At 42.2% G+C, this 12,696-nt stretch overlaps 1 protein-coding gene across 2 annotated transcripts in view; it reads right to left on the reverse strand.

Annotated features, from left to right (window-relative positions):
* Positions 1-10,760, reverse strand: part of MYZAP (myocardial zonula adherens protein) — a 64,721-nt gene extending 53,961 nt beyond the window's left edge. Inside the window, exons 1-2 of one of the 2 annotated variants that reach the window (XM_060282785.1) lie at positions 10,519-10,756; positions 426-515 (exon numbers count right to left, since the gene is read on the reverse strand). In XM_060282785.1, the coding sequence (XP_060138768.1) occupies positions 426-515; positions 10,519-10,602 (174 nt within the window). In that variant the 5' untranslated portion in view covers positions 10,603-10,756. Of the gene's footprint in view, positions 1-425; positions 516-10,518 lie in introns of both variants that reach the window. The other variant, XM_060282783.1, reaches the window with a different exon arrangement.
* Positions 10,761-12,696: the final 1,936 nt, after the last annotated feature.

Consider the following 12,696-nt stretch of genomic DNA (forward strand, 5'->3'; position numbering starts at 1 on the left):
CACACATGTAAGTAAGAGAGATACCTCTTTCTTACTTCACATTCCTCTTAAAACCTACTATTTCCGCTGGCATAACCACCTAGTTCCCATGTCCTGCTGTAGCTCTGCTTGCTTTTCCTTCAGAATAAAGGTGGCCAGCTTAGGCATGCTTTTTAAAAAGTGTGAACAATGTAATATGGAAATACAGTGCACTTTGGTCTTAGTTTTGCCCAAAAAGGAACGGGGGGGGGGAATACCTTCCAATAAAACCATTGGTTATTTTGTAAACCAACAAAATTTACTCCAGTTGCAAAATTTGTGATGTGTACTGCAGATTTCTAGAACTTTTTTTTTAGTGCATACCAATAGATTCATCTGATTTTATTTTTAGATGGATTAATATTTACAGGGGTGAAGCAAACATCAGCAAAACTTTGTTAACTTACCTTTTTTGTCCTTTCAGTCTTATTTTTAATTTCCTGAGAAAGCGAGTTTTCTTCAGGGGGCAGGGTCAAGCGTAGCCGACACACATTAGCCTAGAAGAAAGACAAAGCTCTTCTTTCAGTATATTAAAAACATTACTGTCTTTGTGAAAAGAATGAAAAGTAACTTTCTAAGGGACAGCTTGTTTACTTCAGGGAACAAGAAAAACAGAAGTTTTTATAACAGAAATTATTAAATACTGTTGAAAGACGAGGGAGGGTCAAAAGCAGGGCTATCTACAATCAACAGTTTTCTCCATAAGTCAAACTCATTCCATGGCAAATGGAATTATTACTATAACAATATTCTCATGGACAACAGGTATTTGCAATTTTATTTAAAAAATTGAATAAATTTTATAGAGGGATACAAAGATTATTATCAAATATCTTTTTGCCTAACTAAAAAGTTAATCTACCGTAAGTAAAATAAAAACATAGATCCAGAGGAAAAGAAGGAAAGAAAAGGAAAAGAGAGAAGAGAAAGAGAAATAGGATTAAAACAGAGAAAGGAGAAAATAAAGTTAAGAAACTAAAGAACTGCCCATTCTTCTTCTAATGGCTATATATAAACATTATTGAACTCATCCACTCCAATATAACACCCAGCACAACTACTTTCTATAAACTTCAGCCTTTAAACCCAAATGTCATTATTTCTTTTTCACGCAAAATGTCTATGAGAGGTTTCCAGTCTTTAGTAAATGTTAACAATTACGTTTTTCTGATTAAACATGTCAATTTCACCATCTCAGCTAAGTCTAATAATTTTAATAACCATTCCTCCATTGTTGGTAATGATGAGTCTTTCATCTTTTATAAATAGAGACTGAACTAGGTGGGGGGAAAGTTAATTACAGTATACCAGAGAAAATACATTAAAAATCACACAGCAGTGCTGGAAGGAAAACTTTGAAAAACTTTATTTGTCACTGCTTTCATTTTGGTGAGCAAACATTTTGAAATGGTTTTCAGTATATTTTTTCAAGACACAATAAAATAAACTGAAAACACATATTGTGATGCTGTAACATTTACAGATGGCATAAAAAACACACACATTAAGATAGGGGTGAAGGGAATTTTTCATTTGTTGTTTAGTCGTTTAGTCGTGTCCGACTCTTTGTGACCCCATGGACCAGAGCACACCGGGCACTCCTGCCTTCCACTGCCTCCCACAGTTTGGTCAGACTCATGTTGGTAGCTTCGAGAACACTGTCCAACCATCTCGTCCTCTGTCGTCCCCTTTTCCTTGCACCCTCAATCTTTCCCAACATCAGGGTCTTTTCCAGGGAGTCTTCTCTTCTCATGAGGTGGCCAAAGTATTGGAGCCTCAGCTTCACGATCTGTCCTTCCAGTGAGCACTCAGGGCTGATTTCCTTACTGAGAGCCAAATTCCCTTCTGGACAGACTTCCAGGTGCAACATGCCACTGGTGGGTGAGACCAGAAGCAAAAGCGGGAAGAGCAAAGAATGGAAATTTTACCACTGTACTGTAAAGTAGTTTCCACATACGTACATTCACAAAGCTCACTCTGTCCTCCATCCAAATAAGCAAGAGGCATTTTGAGAGTTCAAGGACACATTCCAGGGAAAGACATTAAAGGGCAGGGCAAAGTAGGGCCATTGAGTGGCGTGTACTGGAGAGAGGGGCTGTGACTAAAGAGCTGATGTAGAGGAGAAAGAATTGCAAGAGTCGGATTGGAAAGCCTGAAGGGCCACATTTGGCCCCTAGGTCTGAATTTTCTCGCCCCAGTATTAAGGCTTCTTGGGATCAAATTTTGCTTGACATTATGTTACTGCATGAGACGTGTTAACATTCCACCATTTTTATTAAAATTGAACCTATGAGTGCTGTTTGCTACATGAATAGAGATAGCAAGTGTTTCAAAACATAATAATGGCTTTGTGACAGCAAGTGTTATCAGCTGATCTCAGTTTTCTGTCCCCTACAGCATACAAAGAATGTGCATCCTGGAATGATAACAGCCTACGCTATCAAATTAGTGGAAAAGCTATTTAGAGCAGGATGACTGTTTTAACAACCCTTTCATTGGATCTACCAGAGTTTTAACACAGCATTAAAGAGTCAAGATCTTAATCTGGTTTATGAAACATTTCAGAAATAATTTACATAGTTTTAGTTAATGTTTGGAAGTGATAGTAGCCAGTAGCCAAGACAGCAGCAACATCATCCTTGTTACCTCATTCCTTTCATTAAGCAGCGGCAAACCTGGGTTTATTTCTGGAAGCACACTTCACAAAGAGCTACTACCAAGCCTAGATTCCTGAGTGTGCACACACATGATACACTTTTATGCCAAGACAAGTTTTATCCCTCTAGTTCCTGCATGTTTCCACTTCAAACCTCTTAGGTATACACTTAAAAATACCATAATCATTATGAATAACAACATTCCTGGTGAAGGACCAAAGCTCTTAGTAACTAAATCTAATGCCTCTATGCTGGCCATTTCTCTGTTAATATCAATCTGACAACCAACTTCTCTTCAGACTCAGGAAAATGCTGTACGAATTTTGGACCACACTAAAAATAATAAACTGATGCTTCAACAAAACAAATGTGTTGTACCTGGCACACATCATAAGCACACATTCTCAAGCATAATACAGGTACAAATTAAATCCAATGACTTCTGCATTTCTAGTCACATTAATGCAGGGGCCAGGGGGGGGGCAAATATGATTGCAGCTGTGACCAGGTGACCTTGATATGAATCCAGAAGTATGTATGCATAATGGAAGAATGAGTAACTCTGGAGAAAATTTACTTTTAACTAACAATTTAAAGTACTTTTAACTAACAATTTATTTTACATCTGCTTTACTGAAAAGATGCATTTTGGGTAACTTCTCTCAGAAGGCTAAAGGCTGCCCTCCAAATTCTTTTATCAACACAGTAAAAGAGACACACAGATACATGTGTGGTAGAATTTATCACTGCAAGATGGGTCACTGGTTTAGGATATGTTCACATTTGACCTTAAAATGCAGCAAAGTTAAAGGACATAAAGGAGATCACGATCATACACACACCAAACTCCTATTAGGTAAAGCCATAATCTGTGCATGCGCTCTCATCTGCGCATGTGCAATGGATGTCTGAAATGTACACACCTTGTCTTAAGAGGAGTTTACATGTTCAAATCAGATGGAAGTTGGTTTGAGGGGAAATGTATCAAACAGCAATATTTCTCAACAAATTATAGGAAGCCTATGCATTGTGACTAATGTCATACGTACTCAGATTCAAACATTAGCATTGGGAGTGCACCGGAGCCAGAGTAAGCAGTCATGTATTAATAGCCTTGTTGTTGTTGTTTAGTCGTTTAGTCGTGTCTGACTCTTCGTGACCCCATGGACCATAGGCTATGGACCAGAGCACCCCATAGCCTTAGACAACGTGAAAATGGGCTTAGAGAACTACGTGAAGGAAAGCTCAATCAATGGCTACTACCGTAGTAACACTGGATTCATGCCTTTCAAGGTGGAACTAAAAATGTAAGTACTCAAATCCTTTTTCATTATTACTTTATAAATCCATTCCTCCACCAAGGGGCCCAAGATGGAGTGTGCATGTTATCTTCACACCAATCCTCTGAAAAGTGAGAAAGCATACAACTGGCCCAAGGGCACCCAGTGAGCTTCATCAATAAACAGGGATTCCAGCATAGGTCTCGCCTACCAAAGTCCAGCACATAATCCACTACAAAACAGATTAATAAAATATTTGCATGGCACCAGGTTGGCCCAATCACATCAGCTGCTCAAAGCAACACGTTGGAGGTGCACAAACAAAACAGCACAGAATCAGACTCTTGAATCCAAACATCTTCAGTGATGCTGCAAGAGATCCTGGAGTGCAGCCACTTAGCAGGTTTCTCAAGCCAACTCACATGCATTCATGTATACTTCCTAGATATATGCTGACCTTAGAGGTAAATCCTCTTCAATTATACACCCATGCCAACCATAGTAAATTACTTTCTCTACAAACACATATTTTACACCTTCTACATTTTAGGGGAGGTTGCAAACAAGCCAGAATTTTACAGAAATGGCTATTATTTTGTTTGTTTGCCAGAAAAAATGTAGAGAGAGAATGCAAAATTCTGAGTTTGATGTTTTCATTGCTATTTCTTTAAAATGGCACCTTTCAGAAGAAGGTGGGGCAGTCTGCACATGCTCAGAGACAGACATGCTGGATGAGACCATGGTGAATCCAGCAGTCTTCTCCAGCATCCTGCTTCCTACAATGGCCAACCCAATGCCTCAAGGAAACCTACCAGCACAGCATGAAGACAGCAATGCTTCCCTACTGTTGCTCCATTGTATTTGGTAGTCAATGGTAGACTGCTTCAAGCTTGGAGGTTCCAAAAGGTCATAATTAATTTACAAAACCCTAAACAACTTAGGTCCAGGTTACCTCAGGGATCACCTGAACCCTTATATCCCAGCTCGATCATTGAGATCACCTACAGAAGCATCATTGCCGAGGCTCAGTTGCCAAGAAGAGACATCAAGCCTTTGGTGTCACGGGCCCAATCCTGTGGAATACTCTACAAGAGATATTCAGCAGACACCTTCTGTGCCAACTTCTAAACACCTACTGAAAACTTTTCTATTCCCCCAGGCCTACACAAACAGTTAAGAGTGCCTCTCTCCACAATGGCTAATTGATCTCTGTTTTTAATGTTTTAATGTGGTTTTTATTGTACGGCTTTGTTTTACTGCTGTAAACCACTTTGGGCTTTGTTTTGGTTTTTCACATATTGGTATATAAATACTTCTATAAATAAATAAATAAATAAATAGGCATTTCCTCCTAGGCCTCTGTGAATTTGTCAAATTGCCCTTCAAAGCCATCTGAGCCACAGACCATCACCACACCTTGTGACAGTGTCCTGCTTTGCATGTCATATAAAATATAGTTTAAAATAAGCTATAGGTCATTTAATGTGAAACAGCAGAGTTCTGGTGCTGGCTTCTCAGAAGTCCTAAGACTCTCCTCCCACTGCTCAACCCTGGAAACAAAAAGAAGCCAGAGTCTGGTTTGTGCCATCTGAGGCAAGGTGAGTCTTGAAAGACAGGGGGAAACTTGTCTGTAACCACTTTCTCCACAAAAGGCATAACATATTATACACCAATATCCACATTTCCACCTTAAAGCTGTTGTGAGGGACCAATACATCCTACTTCTTCTTTTCTTTTTTTGAAAGTATATTATGATGCAGGATAATTCAATCCGTAGAGCATGAGACGCTTAATCTCAGACTTGTGGGTTCTAGCCCCACATTGGACAAAATATTTCTGTGTTTCAGAGTGTTGGACTAGATGAACATCGTGGTCCCTGGCACTGTGGTCAAACCACTGAACCCCTGGAAGACCATGATATCCTACCCCCTCCTCTTTCAGTCCCTCGCTCCTCTAGAGACTGCAAAGTGAACAGAGCAGGCTTAAAGCTCCTGGAGTTCTGCATTGTTCATAATGTTGTCATTTTAAATGGTATGAACAACTTCCCAGACGATAATGAATTCACCTTCATTTCACCAAGGGGCCGTAGTGTTATAGACTACTGTGTCTGCTCGTTAAATCTCCTAACAGCTGTTAGTCATTTTTCTATTGGAGTCCGTACTGAAAGTGACCACTCTCCTCTATTGCTGACTATCCAATGTGAATCCGATACTAAGGTCTCGCAATCTAGTCACTCTGATCACTCTTCTTACAACGTCCTTAAACGGATTAGGTGGTCAAACGAATCTGAGGGGACGATTACTAAACTCTTGACTTCCGATAGAATGTTATTTTTGAGAGCTTCCCTTATCAACTCTGACTCGCCATATACAGCACTCTCAACCTATTCACAAGTGATAGATCAGTGCGATACAATAGCTAAACCTATAATTGCTACCCCCTCTAATCGTCTTTCTTGGTTTGATCGGGAATGTTATACAGCGAAAAGATGCCTTAGAATAGCCTTCAGTGACTTTCGCAAAAAGAGTGATGAGATAAGCAAAACAACTTATTTTGCTAGTAGGAAGATATACAACGAACTTATAGTCAGGAAAAAACACGCATATTATCTAAAAAAATGGTCACGTTTAATTATCGCTATAAATTCGAATGACCATAAAACATTTTGGCAAATAACCTCCAGTCATCTAAATAATAATCTATTTCCTACTGCCCCCACTATTTCCCAACAATCCTGGGTCGATTATTACAGCAAAATATTCAATGACACTGAACCTCTTGGGCCTGCCAATCGGAAAGTCAGTGGTTCGAATCTGTACGATAGTGGTGAGCTCCCCATTGCTCTTTCACAGCTTCTGCCAACCTAGCAGTTCAAAAGCACACAAGTGCAATTAGGTAAATAAATAGGTACCACTATGGCGGTTCCCTGTTGGTATGATTGGTGTGATTGGTATGATTGGCATGTATTGGCATGTATGTATTGGTATGATTGGTATGGAAATCAGCCCTGAGTGCTCACTGGAAGGACAGATCGTGAAGCTGAGGCTCCAATACTTTGGGCCCCCTCATGAGAAGAGAAGACTCATCGGAAAAGACCCTGATGTTGGGAAAGATTGAGGGCACTAGGAGAAGGGGACAACAGAGGACGAGATGGTTGGACAGTGTTCTCGAAGCTACCAACATGAGTTTGACCAAACTGCGGGAGGCAGTGGAAGACAGGAGTGCCTGGCGTGCTCTTGTCCATGGGGTCACGAAGAGTTGGACACGACTAAACGACTAAACAACAACAACATGGCGGGAAGGTAAACAGTATTTCCACGCAAAATAAAAAAATTCCTTCAGTAGCACCTTAAAGACCAACTAAGTTTATATTTTGGTATGAGCTTTCGTGTGCATGCACACTTCTTCAGATACACAGTATTTCCATGCATTCTGGCACTCGTCACGATGTTCCGTTGCACCAGAAGCGGCTTAGTCATGCTGGCCACATTACCCAGAAAGCTGTCTGCGGACAAACACCAGCTCCCTCGGCCCGAAAGCGAGATTAGTGCCACACCCTTACGATTCGACTTCCCCTTCTCCTCCTCCCTGGCTTCAGATTTGTTCACATCTCTGCTGCTTCCAATATTTTCCTTCTGGGAGTTCTACAACATATTTGTTTTTAACCCAAGCTCTTTTACATATTTTCTAAAATTTTCCCAATTATTTTTAAATTTTTTATTTGAACCACCCCTTATTGAATTTGTCAGTCTGGCTAGATCAATATAACTAATTAATTTTTCTTGCCAATCTCTGATGGTAGGGACTTCCTGGCTTTTCCATAACTTTGCAATTAGAATTCTGGCTGCCGCCACTGAATACAGAAATACCTTTTCATCTTTCTTTTCTACTTCTTTGCCAACCATTCCCAATAGGAAAGACTCTGGAGTTTTCTTTAAATTATATCTAAATATTTTCTTTAATTCCTCTAAAACCCCATTCCAGAAAGGTTTTATCTTTGAACAAGATAAAATCGAATCGTAAAGAAGATTTGAATATAAATATGAATATGAAAATGTACAAAGCAGGGGAAATGATGCAGTAGAAGACAGGATAAAGCATGCTGAAACGTACATGATTGTTTATCTGTATTTTCAGTTGGTTTGTATTTTAGTTGGATGTTTTGTTTTGTTTTATACTTATTTTAAAACTAATAAAGATTTATATATATTAAAAAAGAGAGAGAGAATAGTGCCACACCCCATAGTCGCCTTTCACGGGACTTAACCATCCAGGGGTCATTTACCTTTTACCTTACCATACCATTCTATGCCTGTTGTCTTTGTCCACTGAGTTTTCTTGGCAGGGATACTGGAGTGGCTTGCCAGTTCCCACTCCAGGTGGATCACGTTTAGTCAAAACTCTCCACTCTGACCTGTCCATCTTGGGTGGCCCTGCACGGACCTAACAGAAGCAGAAGACATCAAGAAGAGGTGGCAGGAATTTGTACTAGAAAGATATGGAGGTCTCGTATACCCCAGGTAGTGTGGTTGCTGACCTTGAGCCAGCTGCCAGACATCCTGGAGAGTGAAGTCAAATGGGCTGCTAATAACAAGGCCAGTGGAAGTGCTGATATTCCAGCTGAACTATTTGAAATTTTAAAAGATGATGCTGTTAAGGTGCTACACTCAATATGCCAGCAAGTTTGGAAAACTCAGCAGTGGCCAGAGGATTGGAGAAGATCAGTCTACATCCCAATCCCAAAGAAGGGTAGTACCAAAGAATGCTCCAACTACCACACAATTGCGCTCATTTCACATGCTAGCAAGGTTATGCTTAAAATTCTACAAGGCAGGCTTAGGCAGTATGTGGACTGAGAACTCCCAGAAGTGCAAGCTGGATTTTGAAGGAGCAGAGGAAGCAGAGACCAAATTGCAAACATGTGCTGGGTTATGGAGAAAGCTAGAGAGTTCCAGAAAAACATCTACTTCTGCTTCATTGACGACGCAAAAGCATTTGACTGTGTCGACCACAGCAAACTATGGCAAGTTCTTAAAGAAATGTGAGTGCCTGATCATCTCATCTGTCTCCTGAGAAATCTCTAAGTGGGACAAGAAGCTACAGTTAGAACTGGACATGGAATAACTGATTGGTTCAAAATTGGGAAAGGAGTACGACAAGGCTGTATATTGCCTCACTGCTTATTTAACTTATATGCAGAATTCATCATGCGAAAGGCTGGACTGGATGAATCCCAAACTGGAATTAAGATTGCCGGAAGAAATATCAACCTCAGATATGCAGATGACACAACCTTGCTGGCAGAAAGCGAGGAGGAATTAAGTAACCTTTTAATGAGGGTGAAAGAGAAGAGCGCAAAATATGGTCTGAAGCTCAACATCAAAAAAACCAAGATCATGGCCACTGGTCCCATCACCTACTGGCAAAGAAAAGGGGAAGAAATGGAGGCAGTGAGAGATTTTACTTTCTTGGGCTCCTTGATCACTGCATATGGTGACAGCAGTCACGAAATTAAAAGACGCCTGCTTCTTGGGAGAAAAGCAATGACAAACCTAGACAGCATCTTAAAAAGCACGAGACATCAGCTTGCCGACAAAAGTCCGTATAGTTAAAGCTATGGTTTTCCCAGTAGTGATGTATGGAAGTGAGAGCTGGACCATAAAGAAGGCTGATCGCCGAAGAATTGATGCTTTTGAATTATGGTGCTGGAGGAAACTCGAGATTCCCATGGACTGCAAGAAAATCAAACCTATCCATTCTCAAGGAAATCAGCCCTGAGTGCTCACTGGAAGGTCAGGTCATGAAGGTGAGGCTCCAAGACTTTGGCCACCTCATGAGAAGGGGATGACAGAGGACGAGATGGTTGGACAGTATTCTCAAAGCTACCAACATGAGTCTGACCAAACTGTGTGAGGCAGCGGAAGACAGGAGTGCCTGGCGTGCTCTGGTCCATGGGGTCACGAAGAGTCGGACACACTAAACGACTAAACAACAACAACAATCATTCTACGATTCTATGGTAAAGCAAGATTATCCCTTTTATGGAGCAAGGGCATCTTGGCGCAGGTAAGGGATACAGAACAAAACCAGCTTGGCCAGCCCTTCCTCAATCTGTAGCCCTCCAGATGTTGCTGGACCTGGACCTCCCTCCCTATGAGCCTATGCTGAGTGGGGATGATAGGAGTTGGAGTCCAGCAAATCCTAGAGGGCACGGGCCCTGTTTCAAGGCATCCAAGCCCAAAACAGCATTAAGAAAGGCATGCGGAGAGCAGCGGCTGAGGCGGCTCCGATTTCCCACGAGGTTTCGCCTCGACGCCCTTCCCGCCTTTTTTTCTTTTTTTGCCCCTGAGAGAACTCGCTTCGCGCATGCGCATCCTGTTCCTGAGGTAAGTTTTGCCTCTGCCTCAAGCACCTAGCAGAGACCCGCTCGGGGCCGCCGCTTTGAGGTCTCACTCTCTGCGCCCGAGGGGCGCTCCCTTTATCGCCGTGCGCTGTTTCGTTGCCCTGAACGCTCGGGTTGCCCCGCCCCCGCCCCACGGCTGCTCCCAAGCGAAGCCGCTCACCTTTCTCTGAGCAGGGCCGCCCTGGCCGTCGGGTTTCTTCGGCGTGGTAGTGGTGAGGGTCAAGCCCGAGCTGTAGCGCAACATCTCGGCCGCCTTGGACGCGTCCCGCTCGGCGCGGAGTTGTGCCTCGCTCCTCTCTCCGCCTCACACGCCCCGCGCCGCCTCCTTCCCGCAATGGCCACGGGCCACTGACAGCCTCCTCCTGACCCGGCGGGCGTGGCGGGCAGCCGCCTGGCCCGGCCAGCCTCTTCCCCGCCTCCAGCCCGCCTGCTCGGACGGACAGGCGGAGGAGAGAGAGGAGGTGCGCTCGCTCAGGCGGCCGAAGGGCCCCCGAGGCAAGGAGAGGCGAGTCGACGGCGCCTCAGAGCGGCTCCCGAAGGAAATCCTTCCTGCGAAGCGGAGGCGCCTCAAGCCTCCTGCTGACACGGGGAGGGGGGGGAGGTGATAAGTCGGCAGTTAGGTTCGATTCGATAAATCGGTTTTTCAACTTTTCATTCTTCTTAAAACGGAGCCTCGCGCTCCATGACAAACGTAGAGCTCTTGGGGGGGGGGGGACAGGAGTGGGATTCCTCAGTGAAATTCCAGAAAAACATGAGTTTTGTGACGCGACGCAGCTGGGAAGTTTTAATCGGCTCAAAAAGTTGCTTGTCCATTAATCAGGCAGCAGATTTGTGTTGTTGTTGTTGTTGTTGTTGTTGTTGTTGTTGTTGTTGTAAAAGCTAATAGGTTAAAAGGTCTGTGAAAACATAACGTTCACAAACAGCAATTTAAATAACTTCTCCCAAATATTCATTAATTAACTATTATTTTTAATCATTGCTGTTGTAACCAACAGGAATACAGTACATGGTCAACATATTCCCACCCTTATTCTCTGCACATTTTTGCCCTTGCCTGGCCAGGCTGAATGCCTTAAGGGAACTCATGTAAACGTTGCTCCTCTACTAGATTTTAAGGAGGATTTAAAATTGGTTTCAGAGCCTCAAATAAGGGGGGCATAAAGGGGTGTATAAAGTCTTTAATAAAGCTGCAGTTCAGCAGCAGTGGGGCAAGATAAGCTACCTCTACATCCAAAGCCCTATGGCTCCTGGCCGGAGTAGAAAGGGAGGGCAATAAAACAGATTTTGGGCAAATTGTGGCTCACTAACCTTTTAGAGTTATTTGAAAGTGTCAATGAGCACATTGAGGTGATTTCATTAACATTACCTGGACTTTCAAAGTGCTTTTGACAAAGTACCTGACCAAAGACCTCTGAATAACCTTGAGTAAAATTAGCAGTCATGGGATAAGAAGTCCTCTTGTTGATCAGGAATTGGTTAAGTAGTAGGAACCAGAGAGGAAATCATTTTCCAGGGAATGGGGGTGGGGAGGAATGGCTGTGCACCAGAAAAGGTAACAGATATATGTGTGCCTGTAGATGCCATGTTGAGGACCCCATCCTCAACTGAAAGGGCTTCTTGGTATCAGAAAAATGGAAAAGACCAAAGATCATAAATCCAATCAGACTACTCAAAATGAGACAAGCAACAAGATCCTTCCTTTGGTGTGCACACACAGTCTTTTGATTTCCAGCCTAATATTTTCTGCAGCCAAATTGCTCTGAATGAAGCTCTGTGAAAAATGCAAGAAAAGTTTTGTGTTTCTAGGGGTCTTATCATTCTTCTCCAATCTTTGCCAATAAAGTAAATAGACAAGCAACCCTAATTCCTTCTGTATGTTGCTCATTGTGACTTTGTAGTCTAATTATAAATTTCGTCCTAGTGTTACCTGATCAATTTTTTTCTCTTCTTGATGTTCCACACACTGCTTTTTATAGGGGTTAGAAATGTCTTCTTCCTCAACTCTGTTCTGGCACAAATCCAACATTTACTCAAAGAAACTTCACAATAAGCAGAGGCAGATTGCTTAAACATATGCACGTGTCATTTAACAATGTGCAGTACAGGAATAGCAGCATTGCTGCATGAGGGTTAAGATTCACGCTTACAATATACATTGAGTAATTAAGCCAGATGAAAGAACAGAACATTACACACCCTGTATCACATTTAACAGTGTGTACAACAAATGAAACAGATGTCAATCATTTAGGCTATGATTCCCTATTCTATCAAATCCAGATGTGATGACCAATTACTGTTGAGGAATGAGAGAAAATTGCAGAAGCATAAGAGATCT

The sequence above is a fragment of the Zootoca vivipara genome, chromosome 14 (genome assembly GCF_963506605.1).
Source record: "Zootoca vivipara chromosome 14, rZooViv1.1, whole genome shotgun sequence".
NCBI classification, from domain to species: Eukaryota; Metazoa; Chordata; class Lepidosauria; order Squamata; family Lacertidae; genus Zootoca; species Zootoca vivipara.